At 39.3% G+C, this 18,245-nt stretch overlaps 3 protein-coding genes across 4 annotated transcripts; all 3 read right to left on the minus strand.

The window, feature by feature from the left end:
* Window positions 1-720: 720 nt before the first annotated feature.
* On the minus strand, window positions 721-2,943 carry LOC120772172 (alpha-amylase-related protein-like). 2 transcript variants are annotated; one of them, XM_040100618.1, is made up of 4 exons: window positions 2,740-2,943; window positions 2,196-2,669; window positions 1,844-2,129; window positions 721-1,780 (listed from the first exon to the last, which is right to left on the minus strand). In XM_040100618.1, the coding sequence occupies exons 1-4, from the start codon at window positions 2,929-2,931 to the stop codon at window positions 1,026-1,028; spliced, it is 1,707 nt and encodes a 568-aa protein (XP_039956552.1). In that variant the 5' UTR covers window positions 2,932-2,943; the 3' UTR covers window positions 721-1,025. The 2 variants fall into 2 exon arrangements, with proteins under 2 accessions (XP_039956552.1, XP_039956551.1); XM_040100617.1 differs by having other exon boundaries at window positions 721-2,129.
* A 7,564-nt stretch (window positions 2,944-10,507) lies between these two features.
* Window positions 10,508-12,231, minus strand: LOC120772075 (alpha-amylase-related protein-like). The gene is made up of 3 exons (XM_040100469.1): window positions 12,011-12,231; window positions 11,469-11,942; window positions 10,508-11,401 (listed from the first exon to the last, which is right to left on the minus strand). Exons 1-3 carry the CDS (start codon window positions 12,200-12,202, stop codon window positions 10,574-10,576), a joined length of 1,494 nt encoding a protein of 497 aa, XP_039956403.1. The 5' UTR covers window positions 12,203-12,231; the 3' UTR covers window positions 10,508-10,573.
* A 1,884-nt stretch (window positions 12,232-14,115) lies between these two features.
* Window positions 14,116-17,958, minus strand: LOC120770762 (sodium channel protein Nach). The gene is made up of 7 exons (XM_040098346.1): window positions 17,819-17,958; window positions 17,361-17,567; window positions 15,260-15,550; window positions 14,733-15,181; window positions 14,536-14,662; window positions 14,329-14,432; window positions 14,116-14,252 (listed from the first exon to the last, which is right to left on the minus strand). Exons 1-7 carry the CDS (start codon window positions 17,956-17,958, stop codon window positions 14,116-14,118), a joined length of 1,455 nt encoding a protein of 484 aa, XP_039954280.1.
* Window positions 17,959-18,245: the final 287 nt, after the last annotated feature.

Here is an 18,245-nt window from a genome sequence, read left to right on the forward strand (position 1 = left end):
GGAGTTGCATTGCAACAGAATGCTGGACCCAAAGTACGCTAGATATTTTAGATGGTCCTTGAACCCTACTACGGTGGTTAATCTATCCATTCAACACTGCCAAATTGGACTGAAGATGCCTGGCATTTTCAGAGCACTTATCAACACATTAATTTGATGCGTTGGGCTTTTGAGCGATGTGGTGTTTGGCTGTCGTCAGCAGGTACTTACGCTGAACACATCGGACATTGTCAACAGTGACGTGGGAGTCAAGACTCAATTGCGACGACTGTGGGTTTGATGATCGGAGACATTTCATCTTGCACTCGTTCAGTACCAGACTCATTTGCTTTGCTTTATTATCTAGTCTGAAACCTCGCATGGTATGAGGCGGCTCGGGGAGGATCTTCCTGATCCTGACGAACCGACAGCTTTCATAGCTGTACCAGCTTTGCAGGGATATCCAGTTCAGACATAGCGGTTTTGTTTCGTGCTTTTCGGCTCTAAAATCGAGGAAGAGGAGGTGTGTGTCGATCTTCCTTTCACAGATCTTTTCCAAGATTAGGCGTGTGGTCAAAACCTAGTCGATTTTAGATTTTTCAGCTCTAAGGTCACACTGACAAGGTCCAATCTGTTTCTTGACGGTGGGCTCGTTCTTTCACACACTACGTACGATAAGACCTTATATGCGATATTAAGGTAGCTTATCCCATGGTAATTGGTGCAGATTGTGGGGTCCCGTTTTTCATGGATTGGATACAGCACAAAGAAAGTTGTTCATGCGACAATATTTTACAAAGTAACTGTTGCATGTACCTTGCGAGTTTTCCGACGCCGAATTTGTATAACTCGACCGGCAATCCATCGGCCGAATGGCCAAGCTTTAGATATTAGCTAATCGAACAAACTCTACTAGTGGTTCAAAGAGACTGGCAGTACCTGCGATGCAACTTTAAGGAACACATTTGAGTCTTTTGACAGTAAAGGAACACTCGTATTCTTTTACGCCGTTCTCGAGTAAAAAATAATTGGCGCAGTGCTTGATACTAGAAGTCACAACATAAATAATTCAACACAGGTAAAATATCTAAAATATATACCACTTTATTACTAATATTCGGAGTATTCATAATTATCTCTTCCTTCGCAGTTGGAGAGTCAATACTCAAAACTTTTAAATTCTTTTCCGTAACTATAGTTACGGTTCCATTAAACTCCATAAACGGCAATTGATTTTGCAACACATAGTATATGTGACACTCGGAATAAACATCCTTTATCAGCATTCCTATCATTTTTTCTGCATTTTGCTTTTTTCGCTCTTCTAACTTGGCGTTTACATGTATGGCCAATACGCCATCAAACTCATTTGCACCCAAATCAATGTCAGCATAACCCCAGTCGTCCACAACCACCGTTTTACTCGTACATTCTCCATTCACCAGCGCACCAGAGATCACATCACAGTAGACACCCGCAGGCAGACAAGTTTGTAAACGCTCCTTAAGGTCCCACCCATTGCCATTGAAGGCTATAAAACCACGATTGCCACGACAGAAGGCAATTTGATTATCGTCATTGTCCCACCAATTGGACACTACGGTGCCGCGCACTGCATTCTTGAAGCCCACCATATTATAGATTTGACGCCAGCGATGCTCACAAATCCAACCATTAACACAAGCGCCATCGGCGTCAAACTCCGGCGAGAGTATTTGCTCATTTTCATCGGCTGGTGGTGCCTGATCATGATCTTGGAAATCAAAAGAGCTCATTACGCGCATTATGCCGTAAGGGTAGGCTAAAGCGAAAGCGTTGGCCATCTTGTATTGCTTGGCATTTTTATATGTGAGCACATTGTTACCTTCGCGCTGATTATCGTGGTTATCGACAAAGACGAAAGCGTGCTCGGAGGGTAAGAAGCTCCACTCAGGACCCCAATTACGCAGCCACTTAAGTTGATTGTAACCACGAAAGGCGCCACCGATTTCCTCCGAGAAACGAAATTCTGTCACAGCGCCCAGCGGACTGTACTCATATTTGCTGATCTGTTCGAAACCATAATCGACGACTTCCTGGTAGATGAAAGGACGCGCATTATGTGGGAAGCCATGTGCGGTGTTCAGATCATGCATGCTGTCATAAATAAACTGCAAATAATTTTTTATGCAAAATTAGTATCGTGTGAAGGTAGAAGTTGGGTTAACTTTAAATACCTTCAAATCTTCCGCCGGCACATGCTTGGCAGCATCTACACGAAAACCCGCCACACCTAACTCAATGAGGTGATTCAGAAATCCAAGCAAATGTGCACGCACACGGTCACTGCTCTGATCCAAGTCTTTCAGGCGCACCAACTCACAATTTTGCACTTGAAAACGATCATTCCAATCCTGTATATCACAAGTCGAATGAAAATCCTGCGCTGTATAAGGCACGGCGGGAAAGTACTTCGCGTCTGGATAGGCAATCGAGCCGCCCGTACCATAAGCGACACCATCATACGAGGCAGCCATATGATTGAGCAGCACATCGACGTAAATCCGCACGCCAACAGCGTTACATCTGCGCACCATATCGGTGAACTCCGTCTCATTGCCGGAACGTGTAATTAGTTTGTACGAGACCGGCTGATAACGCTCCCACCACGGCCGTCCAGCGATCACTACATTCTCAGCGACGGGCGAGACCTGTTTGGGTTTATTCGTGAATTTAATAAATAAACGCTCGTTTAATTTGTTATTATCAGTTTGTGCTCACCTGTACGCCGGCAAAACCGCGCGGTGCTAAAAAGTGCTCGCACTCTCTGGCTATATCCGTCCACTTCCATTCGAAGAGATGTACAATCGTATTCCGTTCAGCCCACCAGTGTGGCTCGTGTTGCGCCTCGACAACGGCGATGAGTGTCAGCAAGCCCAGAGCGACATAACCCAAAATATTAGTTTTAAGCATTTAGAGCGCATTTGTGCTGACCGTTATACCGCGCGTGTACACACTATCCGCACTTTGCGAGCACCGCGGAGCTTTTATACGATTTTTTTCGTATCTAACACTTATCATGTGGTTATCTACTGATAACTAACTGCAAGATACTCTCGTTGATTTGTATTTTACAAATGCGTAAGCGGCACATATGCTGCAAGTAATGCTGCAAAAACAATGTCAATGTACTCTCATTTCATCAATTGAATAATTCGCTATGAGCGCTCACTAGCTAGTAGGCCGCTGTGTTTTGATGACCAAGCGTGACTGCAATCGGGTTCATAAAAAATTTATGATCTATCAGAACCCTTTGTTTTATTATTTAAAAGACAGGCCAGACAATCAGTGATTTTTTGCTAATTTTGAACCGCTTCGTAGCGCTAAATATAGATATTTGGGGGTAAATCACTATTTAGCATGACTAATAAATTTTATTAGCCAAATAAGTGCTGTCTGTAGTTGTACAATTGTTTGCGCGTGCAAAAAATGTTTGAGTAACATTTATTTATTAAATAATTTCATTGTGACTTGGCGAAATGTGTACACCGTGCAACAAAATAAAAGTTCCAACTTCCACAGTTAATCAAGTGAAACAACGGGGAAGACTTACGGCTGAACAACGTCTACAAATATTTCTACTTTAACATGAAAATTCATGTAAATAATGTGTTTCGAGCGCTTCGCTCAATTTAAGGTCAACAAAATCAGCCTAATGAGCGTACTATTCGCAACAACACCGCCCATCTTGAGACTTAGCATTCATTATTGGACAATATTCAACCGAATATAATACGTTCAGCACCCAGTGAAATATAGCAGTCGCAGCTGAGAGTATACACGAAGACCGTGTAGAGTTGATTCGACGCGGCTCGCAGCAACTCCGACTGATGTATGGAGCGACTTGTCTTAAAACTTGACTTAAATTGAAAGCGTACGAAATACAGCTTGTGTAAGAGCTGAAGTCGCTGGACCTTTCCAAGCGACATCGTTTCGCTCTTTGAACTCTTTAAAAGTTCCTAGTTGATCCGACGTTTCCGAGCCAAGTTTTGTTCAGCGACGAAGTCCATTTCCGGCTGAATGGGTGTGAAAAGAAGCAAAATTGCCGCATTTGGAACGAAGAGCAACCTAAAGAGATTCATGAGTTGCCATTTCATGCAGAAAAAACAAAGGTTTTTTGTGGTTTGTGGGCTGGTGGAATCATCGGTACATATCTTTTCAAAAATGATGCCGAAGAGAACTTAACCGTCAATAGTTTTAACAAGGCGGCACCACTTCCCACTCATCGCTTCAATCAATGGACTTATAGACGGCACACTACGATGCGCAGATAATTTCACGTTTTGGGCCAGTTGATTGTCCACCAAGATCGTGTGATATCACTGTTAGTCTTTTCCCTGTTGGGATATTTGTATAAAGTCTAAAGTCTATGCGGCCGATCCCGCTTTCATTCAAGCTTTAGAGCAAATATTAAGGAGTGTCATTCGCCAGTTACCAGTCGAAATTATCGGACGAGTCATCGAAAAGGGGACTCAACGGATGGATCATCTGAGACGTAGCAGTGGATAACAAAGTTGCGCCTTATTTTCGCCATCTTTTTTGCCGGTATTCTACCAAAAGAAGCTCAAACCAGCAGAACCATTAAGATTTAATTTCTTTTTGTCCCAAAATATGTCGTATTTCCACTCCTTCTTCCAGTGTATATATTTTTGAGTAAACGCCAACCTCTGCTCCTTGTGTATCTTCGACATGGTTGGTCGTCCGCCGTTTTCTTCCATTTTAGGTAACAGGAAGACACAATTTTTCTTTTATTTGTGCACAGGTCGGTATGTTTTTGGTGGCTTCGTTACTATCAGATATTCCAATATTAAGTGCAATTTGCCGATTCGACAAGTGTTAATTAAAAAAGCGATTTCTTTTTCTATTTCCAGAACAGTTAGCGTTTTTCCTTGGTCATGTCTAAAACTTTTTTAATTATCCAAATGTCTATTTTTGGGTTGGAAATTATTTCCATTTACTCGTTTAATTAAAAAAAGCTGAAAACATTTGCAAAAATGCGTCTCATTAAAAGTCTCTTTATGTACTGGCTTTTCGCAATTATAAAGGCGTCACTAAGACGAGACGAGATCAACGAGTGTGCCATTAAGACTAGAGCAAACTTTGATCACTTAGAATATCGTAGCATAAATACACTTCTTAGCTGCACTTTGCTTTATTTACATAAAGAAATTTCAAAAATTCCACAAATTTTAAGGGTTTTTACCATAAGAAGGTATAGGTTTGAAATTATGTTTTTAGACCGAAGTTGCTAAAAGGATGACTGAATTCAGGTGATTTAAATGTTCAAACGTAATTTTTTCTAATATAATTGTCCCGTGGTAAATACATACAATATTTTTACTAGCTCGTTTGGTAGCCTTAATCGTCAAGAGCGCTATAATATTTTTGAGTTAACTAAAGTCGAAGTATTAATTGGAGCTATAATTATACTTATACTAGGTTAAATAAGTTTCAAACTTTTTAAGGAAAATGAAATTGGAAAGGTCTAAAGTCGGTCTGCAACCTCGTTTTCATTGTAAATGATTGGTCCCAATACCAATGGGGACACCATTCACTGTTCAGTTTTTCAGTTAAAAAATACTCGAATGATTACCAAAATCTGTAAGCCAAAGGATGAATACTAATAAAACGCCATAAATGAGATTCTCCGGCGCTCTCGTTACGTCATTGCTGTTGTACTCTCCACTCGCGCATTACTCTATTCACAGATACCCGCTAAGACAATGAACTCTTTTTCTCTCAGACACATTTACAAATAATTTTCTGTGAGGTGTTTCCCATCGTTGGTACGCTAACCAAACGTTTCAAGTACTCCTAGTCAGCCATTCATTACAATTATTTACAGTTATGAGATAAGGTCGTAAGGTTTCTGAAAAAGGTAATAACAGACTATAAACAATGACTAAGAGATTATGTGAGATAAATCCATACGACTTAGAAAAGGCACAAAAGGAAAAGATCGGTTTAAGATCAGTTATGTGGTTAATTAAAATATGCACGACTAAAGTGTATAGATCTTATGACAAATATCTCCTATAATGAATAAACGGTCTGAGTATGTTATAACTAAATAAATAAAGCGAATGGGTCTGAGACCAGATCAATTATAAACTGCTACAGTTTTCGCAACTGTCTCACAAAGAAAATAATTGACTTTTATTGATTTCGCTGGCAAACCACGGCGCTCATTATTGTTAGACTGCATTCAGAAGAGAACTTGTTTTCGCTTATTATCAAAAAATTCTCTTTTGGAGTCGCTGAATGTGGTCACAAGTGTCGGCCATCCATCACCTTGTGCGAAAATTTGAGTCGAACAATTTTTTGCAGTTTCTTCATATCACATTATCATTCTTGTGCACTTCATGTACGCGGCGCACAAACATATGTATTTTTGTTAAGCTATTTTTTTTCCTTTACCCCTTTCTAAAACTAAGCATAAGCGACACGGTCCCTTTGTCTTTCCTCATCGTTTACTCGCCTACAAGAAACTTTTACAGAGAGCTCTCTATAAATTTAAGTTTAAGTTTGTTTATAGCTTAATAAACTTCGACTACTGTCATAAAAAGTGTAAATCCCTTTTAGTTTGACGATTTATGTAAGTGTCATAAATGATATAGAAATATATTTCAGTTACTTATTTTGTTATCTTATTATACAATTGCATGCACAGTTTTATTAGGGGAAGGCCATTGATATACATTTTAATATTTAGCAATTACTCATTGTTAAACTCTCGTCGAAACGGGTAAACAATTTCCGGAATGCAATACAAATTCGTATTCGTTATATTTGTGAGACATTATATTGATTCAAATAAGATAATAGTACAAAAATATAAAGAGCCAACGAATTCTAAAGAGCAAAGTTTTTTACCTTATCAGCTGTCATCTGATGGAACGTATAACAAAGGTGCACTCACTTGATAAAAATATATGTATATTGTTAGAAAATACAAGTGTATGTTATATATTGTTTTAAATACATAATGTACTTATCTGCAAAACCAGTAAATGTGGTTTATGTACATTCGCCCAGCGCAAATATTATAAAAACTTCTGCCGACAGTGTAAAAATGGATAAAATCGCATTTAGTGAAATCACATATCTCGAGATCCTTCCGTCTGATTTCAACCAAATCTGATACATGCCAATCACCTGATATTTTTATGTTACAGTTTCTAGTATACAAATCAAGAATTGCCTAAATCGAACCAAAACTGTTCATAGGCACTGAAAATGTGGAGCCAATTCTTACAGCTGACTTTTTACCGAAAATATCTGTCAATGTAGTATGGGATATATAATTGAAATTCAGATAGAACGTCTCTTAGCTACCATATTCCTAATATAAAGATATTCGAACTTCCGGATGACTTTATACGAAATACAAGATCTGTCGCGAAAGAACAGATCTTTTTAAATATAACTGTTTCTGGTGGCACCACCTATTGGTGGGTATATGAAATAAAAAGTTTGATTTCTTGTTGACATTTCGTAAAAATTTTAAGACAATTGGATAACCACAATCGATGTTAGCGATCAAAAAGTGACAGCAGCTTTTGGTCATCGGTCGTAAAATGCAAAGAGCAAATATTAAATTTTGTTTTAAACTTGGAAAAACGTTTACTGAAACATTTCAAATGTTGAAAAAAGTGTATGGTGATCAGTGCCTATGCCGTAGTAATGTGCATGAGTGGTTTAAGCGATTCCAAGAAGGTCGTGTGGATCTCTGTGACGATCAGAAGTCAGTCGTCTTCCGAAGTCAAAAATAAAGACAATCCTGATTTGTTTTTACGATTCCGAGGGTATTGTACACCGAGAGTTCGTCCCACCTGGCCAAACGATTAATGCTGTATTTTATCTTGGTGTTATGAAGCGTCTTTTGTCACGCATTCGTCGTGCTCGACCACAACACCGTGAGGCAGGGTCCTGGCGCCTGTTGCACGATAATGCGCCGTGTCATTGGTCGACGCCTGTCACTGATTTTTTGACAAAAACTCAATATTAACTATTAATCTTACCCTACTCGCCTGATCTGGCACCCTGTGATTTTCACCTATTTGGAAAACTTCATTTGCCCGTGAAAGGACCCTGGTTTAAAGACATTTCAGCTATCCAAAAGGCGACGCCCGATATTCTCAAAATGACCTTAAGCACTCATTTGAAATGCTAATTGACCGGGCTAAACGCTGTATCGAAGCACAAGGAAACTACTTTGAATAAAAAAATATAACTTTTGAAAAATATAATAATTTTTTGTTGTTTTTTTTAACAGTCCTGTTTCTTTTGCGACCGACCTTGTATATCGGCCAATATGTGTGTTATCTTAATACAATTTAGAGAGCGTGTTTTTCTGCAGATCTAAAATTTCCTAGAGGGATAGCTGTTAAAGTAAACAAAATATGCGATTGTTCTCTTTAGTTTAGTGAACTCTAGCAACAAAAGTAAACACCGGAACAACATTTGTAAATCAGATAAATTTTTTTTTGTGCTATAACGGTCACTTCATTAAGTAAAACAGTGCCTACGAGGTTTGTTCTGAAAGTATTGCAAATTTTGTATTTCTTGAGAAGAAGTTTATTTATTCATGAATAACTATTTGGAGCCTTCAAAGTAATCACACCCAGATATATTGCTCAGCTGTCAGCGTTTTTTACTATCCCCAAAGCGCTTAAAAAAGTAATTTTTTGTGATAATTTTGTGATCCTCCTTCGATGCAGTTTTTATATCCTCAATCGTAGCGTCCTTTTAGAAAAGAAAAACAGTCACAAAGCGCCTGGTCTGGGGGAATACAGTGGCCATGGCATCATTAATGTGTTGTTTTTGGTCAGATATTCGCGCATAAGCAATGATGAGTGAGCAGGAGCTTTTTCATGGTGCAAATATTGTTTGCAGGATATTTTTGTTCTTACACGAATCTGGTGTTTCTGGCAGATTCCTTCATTTGAATTGCACGTAGCTTACGTATGAACATTTGGCAAGAACTTATAATGCATGATGGACTCTTAAGAAAACTGCTAGCAAAACCTATTGCCATTCGTCCTAATTTGTCGCATATTTTTCTGTCTTGGCTCATGCGGCAACTTCCATTGGGATGATTGAGCTTTGGTCTCCACGTCTCAAGGATAAACCCCCGATTCGTAAACAGTTATGATCCTCTGGAGTAGATCGGGGTCGAAGCAGACTGAGTCCAACATCTTTTTCGTACTGTCAACGGGAGGCTGTTTTTGGTTGAAAGTGAGCTATTTTAGCGCAAACTTCGACTCATACCCAAAGCTGTGGTTAAAATCAAATGGCACCAGTCAATCGATACGTTTACTTCCTTAGTTTTACTATATGTATACCCCAGTCAAACATCGGAATGCGTCCGTGTACTCACTTTTGTTTTTCACACAAAGTTTTATACAAATTCCTTGATAAATTTTAAGCAAAACTCGAAGATGTACCAAAATACGTCCTAGCAAAACAGCTGCCAAAAATGAACTAAACATTGCCAATCTTGTCAGCATAAGTGAGGGATATGAGTACCAACATAACGCAACAATACAAGAGCAAATCGATTACACGTTGCCCGAGAAAATTTAAAATTTGTAGTACTTTTTGTACAAACCTTGTATTTGAAGTATGAACAATACTTAGGATACTCCTGGCTCTCTAACATCGGAAGAAGGTTACTGCCGGGTGCGATTTGTCTGACCTACGGCAAAGGTGTTGCTGTTACATACTTTTCAAAACTATACGAAGAGATGGAACATGGATGAAGCAACATTAGCAGTCTTGAGCCCTACAAGCGAATTATTAGCCACTCCGTCAAAATTTATAGTCTAACCGATCAACTTTTCCAGTGACACAAACTTACCATAGTATAGCTTTTGGTGCTACCATTATGTAATGAAATCGGGCTCTCAATTAATCGTATACGTAGATCAAGTGGTTTGAGTCTGTTATATGGTAGAGAATGTATACAATGAAAGGAGCAACGACCAACCATTGTAGTGATAAGGACGACTAAGCTGAAATGGTGGAGCACATTTCGAACTATCTCCAATATGCTTTAAGAATACTGATTGAAAACGATTGTCTCTACATTTGATCCATTAGTCAATGGGTCTTGTAGAGGTATATGTTTCAAGTTCTGATCTCAGGCAGTGGTTAAGGTGTGAAGATAGTGGATACCACAGACCGATAAACGTGTAGTACTACCTTTAGAATATATCCTTTTGGAATAATACAAAACGTACCAGACCTTCGAATCAAAAGAGAATAAAAACTTTCCCTGGAACTCTTCAGCTTTATGAAGACTCAGGCCTGACTTACCAGATATACGGTTACATAGTATTTCCGCTACTCTTTGTGCAAGCTGTATGAGTAAAGAAAAAGTAGATAAATCAAATTTCAGTTCCAGTGGAGACGAATTTGCCAACGAACCAACTGAAACTCAATGCAATTTTCTCGGAATACTTAAGCGAACTATATACAGAACTTCGTGCTCAGATTTTTATTAAAAGATTTATAAAATAAAATGAGGAGCATTAAGTACAAAAGCTTTCAGACTCTACAACTTCGCATTCACATGTAAAGCTAAAATGCCATCGAACTCATCAGCTCCCAAATCAATATCAGCATAACCCCAGTCGTCCACAACCACCGTTTTACTCGTACATTCTCCATTCACCAGCGCACCAGAGATCACATCACAATAAACACCCGCAGGCAGACAAGTTTGTAAACGCTCCTTCAGATCCCACCCATTGCCATTGAAGGCTATAAAACCACGATTGCCACGACAGAAGGCAATTTGATTATCGTCATTGTCCCACCAATTGGACACTACGGTGCCGCGCACTGCATTCTTGAAGCCCACCATATTATAGATTTGACGCCAGCGATGCTCACACACCCAACCATTAACACAACCGCCATCTTCGTCGAACTGCGGTGAGAGTATTTGCTCATTTTCATCGGCTGGTGGTGCCTGATCTCGATCTTGGAAATCAAAAGAGCTCATTACGCGCGTTATGCCGTATGGGTAGGCTAATGCGAATGCGGTAGCCATTTTGTATTGCTTGGCATTCTTATATGTGAGCACATTGCCACCGTCGCGTTGATTATCATGATTATCGACAAAGACTAAAGCGTGTTCCGCGGGTAAGAAACTCCACTCGGGACCCCAGTTGCGCAGCCACTTAAGTTGATTATAACCACGAAAAGCGCCACCTATTTCTTCCGAGAAACGAAATTCCGTCACAGCGCCTAGCGGGCTGTACTCATATTTATCCACAGTTTCGTGACCATGATCGATGACTTCCTGATAGATGAAAGGACGCGCATTGTGTGGGAAGCCATGTGCGATGTTGAGATCGCGTACACGATCATAGATGATCTACAGTACACAATGGTTCAGAGGTATGAGTAGAAAAAAAATTAAGTAAATTAAAGCAAAGCATTACCTTCAAATCTTCTGCCGGCATATGCTTGGCGGCATCCACACGGAAACCCGCCACACCTAACTGAATCAAATGATCGAGGAACTCCACGAGACGTTCGCGCACCCATTCACTACTCTGATCCAAATCTTTTAGACTAACTAGTTCACAGTTCTGTATTTGAAAACGGTCATTCCAGTCATAAATATCACAGCTTGGATGAAAGTCTATTTCACCGTAGGGCACAGCAGGGAAATCCTTCGCACATGGATTGGCAATCGAGCCGCCTGTGCCTTGCACAGTGCCCTCATGTGAGGCGGACATATGATTGAGCAGCACATCGACATAAATACGCACGCCGACGTTGTTGCATCTGCGCACCATATCAGCGAACTCGGCTTCATTGCCGGAACGTGTAACTAGCTTGTAAGAGATCGGTTGATAACGCTCCCACCACGGTCGTCCAGCGATCACTACATTTTCAGCGACGGGCGAGACCTGTGTGCAGAGCGGTGGTTCACTATTTGTATATTTTCAGTATTTAGTTCGCGTTTTAAGCTTCTCACCTGCACGCCAGCAAAGCCGCGTGGCGCTAAAAACTCTTCACACTCCTTCGCTATATCCGCCCACTTCCATTCGAAGAGATGTACAATAGTGTTGCGATTACCCCACCAGTGTGGCTCGTGTTGTGCCTCGATTATGCCGCTGAGTAGGAGCAGGATGAGTGCTAAGTGACCCAAAATATTGCTATTCGTCATTTCTGGTAAATTTTAGCTCCGCTATTCATTGACGCTCGGAACTTAAAAATATTATGTGCGCTGCTGGGGATCTCTGCGTTCTTTATAGCTTTGGTTGGAAATATTATACAGCTTATCGTCGCCTTATCAGCTGATAACAGCAGTATTAAACTGCCAATTTCGGTAACATAAATTAGCTTATCAAGAATCAACTGTGATTTCGGTTGCTATAAAACCGTTATTGGTTATAGCTCTCGCACAGCAGAAGTGTGGCTGCATGAGATAAGAACTTCCACTGCCGGTTTGCAAAAAAAGTTTTTATTTAGAATCAAATTTTTTTCAATGGAATTTAGCTTATAATAAGAAGTGATACAATCCTAACAATGGGTGATCCAAGTAAAGGATTTTTTAGTAGCCTTTTTAGGATAGATCACGCATGTTCGACCATGAATAGATCACGTCCAGCACATAGTGAAGGAAATATAGCAGCCGAAGCTGAAAGTGTACACGAAGACCGTGGAGAGTTGTGTCAGAACCGTTCGTAGCAACTCGGACTGACGTAATGAAGGACATGGCGAATTTTATGTCGAGATCTTAAATTAAAGCGTACAAAATATAGGGTTTGTCCGGTAAGTAATATGACTAATTTTCTTCCGCCGCGACTGTACTTTGGAGCGTGCTGACTGGATTAAGTGGAGGCGTTTCCAGCTAGGTGAAAATGCAGTGTTCGTTAGAGCAGAGAAGTGATGTGTTTGGTGGCACCATACCTGGCCAAAGAGGCAACCTTCCGAGTGGCACATGCCGGCGTCTCCTCGCTCAAAAAAGGAAAGAATGAGCAAATATAAAATGAAAACGATGCTCATTGTCTTTTTTGACATCAAATGCAACGCCCACAAGGAATTTGTTCCTCTTGAACAAACCGTCAACGCCAAGTTTTACGTGGAAGTCCTCAAGTGATTCAAACGAAGGGTCAATCGGGTCCGACAACCGACGACCGGACTTATTTTTGTTTCCTTGCCTGAAAAGGCCGATGTAAGGCAAGCATTTTTAAACGACAGCATGGATCCAAGCAGCATGCACCTCGACTCTCAAAGCCATTACGAAGAATGCCTTCCGTGATGCCTTCAATGCTTGGAAATCGCGCTGGCAGCTCTGTGTCGACGCAGAAGAGCCTATTTTGAAAGCTTTTAAAGAACCTGAAGAGATTCAAGAGCTGCAATTTCATCAAAAAAAAAACAACGGTTCAGTGTGGTTTGTTGGCCGGTGGAATCTTTAGTACATATTTCTTCTAAAATGATGCCGGTAAGAACGTAACTGTCAATGGGGACCGTTAGCACGTCATGATAACCGACTATTTAATGCCTGATATTGAATCTCGTGACAAGACGGGCTACTTCGCATCAGTAAATCGATTTAGAGTTCACTTAGGTGAGCGGATAATTTCACGTTTTGGGCCGGTCGATTGGCCACCAAGATCGTGTGATATCACACCGTTAGATTTTTCTTGTGAGGATATGTAATAGATTTGATATGCAGAAGATTTGTGGTACTTTGCGCATTGACAACGGCGAATACCGAAGCCGATGGAGCGATGAACTGTACGAGATATATGACGTCATTGACGTAGTTCAACGAATGAAGGGACAGCGGCTCTGAGGCTGAGGCTGTGAACTTTCAGATTGTTGGGAATCGTGAATCTAAGAAGGCATACTTTGTATTACCAGTAGTGATACCTTAAAGCCTCTATCGTCAGCTGAATTCAGATAGAGATGTGTATTTATTATATAAAAAGATATTTTCTTCAATCAGCTTTGATTTTAATATTAAAATTTTTCTGGAAATATTTCAAAAAATTGTAAATTTGAACTAAATTATGTTTCACTTATAATTCAAACTTTTAGGAAATATGAAATATTGCTCTTTGCATAGCCACTCTAACGCCGAAGCTTTTCACGAGCTTTTAGCTCCTGCAGATAATACTTTCTGAACACAACCGTTACATAGTAGATAACTTCGACAATGGAGACCATACTGATACCAACAAAGAGACTGAAGGCGCTGCCCAAATTAGCTGAAAATAATATAAAAATGATATATAGAGATTATTGGCATGAGTTAAAACTATAAGGGTAGATACTCGTACTTACAAACTAGAGTCACCATGCTTGAGAGTAGATCACGACGAACACGTAGATATACTTGACTGTTTAAGTATATATGAATGACGGAGTGGTTATCCTGTACACCGGCACTGTAAGTGTAAAATATAAAATTTTATCGATATATATCTATTATCGATATACATATATATTTCTCTGAAGTATTGAGTTTCAAAACCAACTATTTCAACTTACTAAAACTCATCCACTGTCGGTATATCAATCTGCAATTCGGCACTCGTCAGCTCCACATTGTACTGGATTGATTCGCACGAATTCGGGCAATAACATTGGTCTTTTCGATAACGTCCCACTAACGCGGCTATAAAGAACAGATACTTACGAATTAATTACAAATTTGTTACTCACTTCACTCTTTAACGAACACCTACTGAAATTTGCCAACAGGCATGGTATATCCTTGATAGCGCATATACGTTCGTGGGTGTGATTCGTATAGAAGAAATACGTTATGCAGCCGCACATTCTAAGCGTAGTCTCCACACGACATTCCAGCATACAATTATTACCCACATATTTCTCGAAGTGTTTGAGTGGGAATTCATCCGGCAGCACACATTGCCGCTCGTCTATCGACAGTGCTTTAACGGCACGCGAACAGTATGTCTCAAGGGGTCGCACACCAAGGAAAGTCTCCTGCTTAAGTGGTGTAAATTTGATGACAGAATGCGCACTGGGGTAACCTTCATTCTCCGAGAGTAACACTTTAAAACCATCCGAGTAGAGACCCAATTCGCCATAGTCCGAGTCATTGTAGTACAGTATTAGGGAGAGACCATCGAAAAGGCCGGCGTGCGTAGTCTTTGCAGTGTAGTTCAAACTGTGATGTTAGGGAGAGAGTGAGGCAAAAGAAAGATAACTACTAAGATTTTTTTACTGAATTTGCAACATTCCTCACCCCGGTTGATTGAGGTTGAAGGAACAGCAATAGCCATAATATGTGCGCGATACTTCTATGATTTCGCTGCAATCCACAATTCGCCACATAAAACGGCAGCGAAAGAATATATCTGAACAGTTCCATTGTAGATTTTGCATGAATGTCAGTGTGCTGATATTATTAACGTCGATCAAATTCTGTAGCAATACAATATCTTCGGTGGCATAGGTATAATCATCGCTAACGAAGCCGAAATAGGTTGGCAAAACTTCCATTATCATGCTGGTATTTGTGTCGGTTGGGAGCTTGCTGAGAAAAGAGTTTCAAATTTATTAATTTCTTAAGAGAAATATGTTGATAACTATTTAAAAAATTGGAGGAATCTGACAAGCTCAAAATTTTTAATGGTAGATCTATTTCGAAGTTATTGGCTTCTTATAATTTTCATCGAAAATACTATTGTAGAAAACTGGGGCTGTGGATTTTCACTTGATTCTCTTGAGGCGAATTTTTCTCCAGTAAAATCATTCGGCCCACACAGAAATAGGTAGTAATCACTTAGTGTCAGATCCGGATTATAAGATGGATGCATAAAACCTTGCTAATCAAACTTTCGGAACTTCTGGCGAATCACTATCGATATGTGCGGCTTAGCGTTACTTGGTGGAACTTAATTCCTTTCCTTTTGACCAAAGCTGGCCGCTTCTGGACGATTGTTTCTGTTGGAAAGTCCAATTTTGGACACGGTTGAATTGTGGTCACTCATAAGTAAGTAGTAGATAATTTCCTGCAAAACCTACCCCCAAAATACATATTTCTTGGCTTCCCTAGCTTGGCTACCGTTTGCGCCGGCTCATTTCGTTTCGACTACGGTCGTTTTCGCTTAATCTTGTCGTAAGAGATCCAGATTTCATCAACAGTTAGCATCCGCTTTAGAAACGGATGGATTTTTTGCGACTAAGCAGCGATTTGCAGATATAAACTCGGTTCATGTGATTTTTTTTCCTTAACTCGTGCGATATCCATATATCATGCTTCTTGTTGTATCTATCAAACAGTATTTGGTACAATGTCTTACTCGTGGACAACAGAACAGTTTATACATGGCTTTCGGTTTGGACGATTTCCACTATCTCATGGAGAATTTTGACAATTGGCCTGCCAGACATCAAAATTAGCGGAACGGAATCTGTGAATTTGCGCATGATTGGCTATTACAGTATCAGGACTATAAGTGCTAATGACATTTTTAGCCGCTTGGCTTCGGTTTTCGCCGTTCTGTTCTTGTCCTTTTTGCCGGTGTTCATCTTTGATGTGTGCTCAAACAATACAGAGCTAAGAAATTCAAACTCAGAACTGTTTGAGAACTTTTTTTAGTATGAAATCTTAAGTTTCTAACGCTATTTATGTAGTTTAACCCGAAGTCAATAATTTTTGGAATTTGTACAACATGAGATACAGATTACTTAAGATAAGTACTGGAAAAATTATGGACTTGTTTTACTATTATTCTTGTAGGAACCTTCATTTGTATCTCGATGACGTTAACGGGTTTAAGAGGTTTCAAAAAATCGAATTTTTTACTGTCATATTAAATACATTTTACATTCCTCTAGAATATTGTTCTAAATTTACAAATTGATCCAAGTAATAGTTTCGCAGATACAGTCTTGAGAACTGGTGCGCTCGAGGCGAGCTAGGCTAAGTGTCCCTGTGTGTGTTTTTGAAGTCGGTTGACAAGATTTCTCGAGAATTATAGCCAATTGAAAAAAAAAAATGTTGCGAAATTTTAAAGTTTTTGTCAAAATGTCTGCCAAAAATCCAACTTTCAGTTTTTTTTTTTCCTTCGTCCAAGTTCTAAGCTAAAGTTTTAACTAAAATACTAATTTTTTAACTTTAGATGATTCTGTAAGCAGTTTTCCGAACAACGCGAGCGCATCTTTTTTGCGAGGGGTCACCGGAAATGGCGTCACAATGGCCGAGCTTAAACTTTTTTCGAACATTCAGAAAAAAGCGTTTTCAAAGTATGAGTAGTAAATAAGTGTACGATCGTTCAAACATTAGTAATAAAATTAAAAAATTAAGAGAAATTAGTATTTTATTTATAATAGCTACTCACAGCGTTCCGATATAACTTTTTGCTTTTTGTATGTTGTAAAGTGTCTCCGTACATATAGTTACGGCGGGAAAAATAAGACTATCAACTGGCGCATGATCTTTTTCAACATTCATGCGTGTGGGATTGCTACGGTAACTCATATAAAATGTATAGACCATTGATATTGCACAGATAAACATGATCAGCGTGATGAGCAGCCAGATGAAACTAAAAAGAGAGTATCAATACATTTAAAACAATTTGGTTTCAGCCAACAAAACAGTTTTTTTTTCAAAAAGGAAGGAACAGTGATCAAATCAGGAAATGTATTAAAAAATGTGAATTTTAAATTTAGCAAACGAAATTTTTTGAATAAATCTTTTTGGAACCTTCCCAGTACTCATGGGAGTGCTTAAAATGCGAGAACTCAAAAAAATCATACATATGTAATTATATCATTAATATCATGTGATACGTACCGCACGATTTTGTTGGTCTCTCTGTCTTGTGTATACTTCAAGCCATGTATACTGCTTGAGGCACAAAAAGCTAACCAAGTGCTCTTGAGTGCTGCATAAACAGCTGATTGCTCTTTATTCTTCACTTTGACCTGAGCCATTTTGCTACAATATAATAATTAAAAAATTAAAAACATTAAAAATTGTGATAAATGTTCTAATGAATAAAGAAATTATATAAGATGTAATGCTAATTTATGGTACAGCTCATATAATACTCTTACACGTACCCGTCTTCTATGTCAAGTTCCTTTAAATGACTAGGTAAATAGGTAATAGAGAATTGGCTTAATATTAGGAAAAATTGATTTTTGATTGGAAAATTAAACAGTTACCAGGAGTTTTAACCAAATGTTAAAAAAAATAATGAGCTTTCGAAGAAATTACA

This window comes from Bactrocera tryoni, chromosome 3 (genome assembly GCF_016617805.1).
Source record: "Bactrocera tryoni isolate S06 chromosome 3, CSIRO_BtryS06_freeze2, whole genome shotgun sequence".
NCBI lineage: Eukaryota > Metazoa > Arthropoda > Insecta > Diptera > Tephritidae > Bactrocera > Bactrocera tryoni.

Excerpts from the sequence above, each read along its gene's own strand:
- LOC120770762 (XM_040098346.1), bottom strand. The coding sequence starts at position 17,958 with ATGGCTCAGGTCAAAGTGAAGAATAAAGAGCAATCAGCTGTTTATGCA. Across the intron at positions 14,663-14,732 it reads ATGCCTGTTGGCAAATTTCA|CCGCGTTAGTGGGACGTTAT; the intron begins GTAGGTGTTCGT and ends TGTTCTTTATAG. Across the intron at positions 14,253-14,328 it reads AAGCATGGTGACTCTAGTTT|CTAATTTGGGCAGCGCCTTC; the intron begins GTAAGTACGAGT and ends TATTATTTTCAG.
- LOC120772075 (XM_040100469.1), bottom strand. The coding sequence starts at position 12,202 with ATGACGAATAGCAATATTTTGGGTCACTTAGCACTCATCCTGCTCCTA. Across the intron at positions 11,943-12,010 it reads GCGGCTTTGCTGGCGTGCAG|GTCTCGCCCGTCGCTGAAAA; the intron begins GTGAGAAGCTTA and ends CTCTGCACACAG. Across the intron at positions 11,402-11,468 it reads TGCCGGCAGAAGATTTGAAG|ATCATCTATGATCGTGTACG; the intron begins GTAATGCTTTGC and ends TGTGTACTGTAG.
- LOC120772172 (XM_040100617.1), bottom strand. The coding sequence starts at position 2,931 with ATGCTTAAAACTAATATTTTGGGTTATGTCGCTCTGGGCTTGCTGACA. Across the intron at positions 2,670-2,739 it reads GCGGTTTTGCCGGCGTACAG|GTCTCGCCCGTCGCTGAGAA; the intron begins GTGAGCACAAAC and ends AAACCCAAACAG. Across the intron at positions 2,130-2,195 it reads TGCCGGCGGAAGATTTGAAG|TTTATTTATGACAGCATGCA; the intron begins GTATTTAAAGTT and ends AATTATTTGCAG.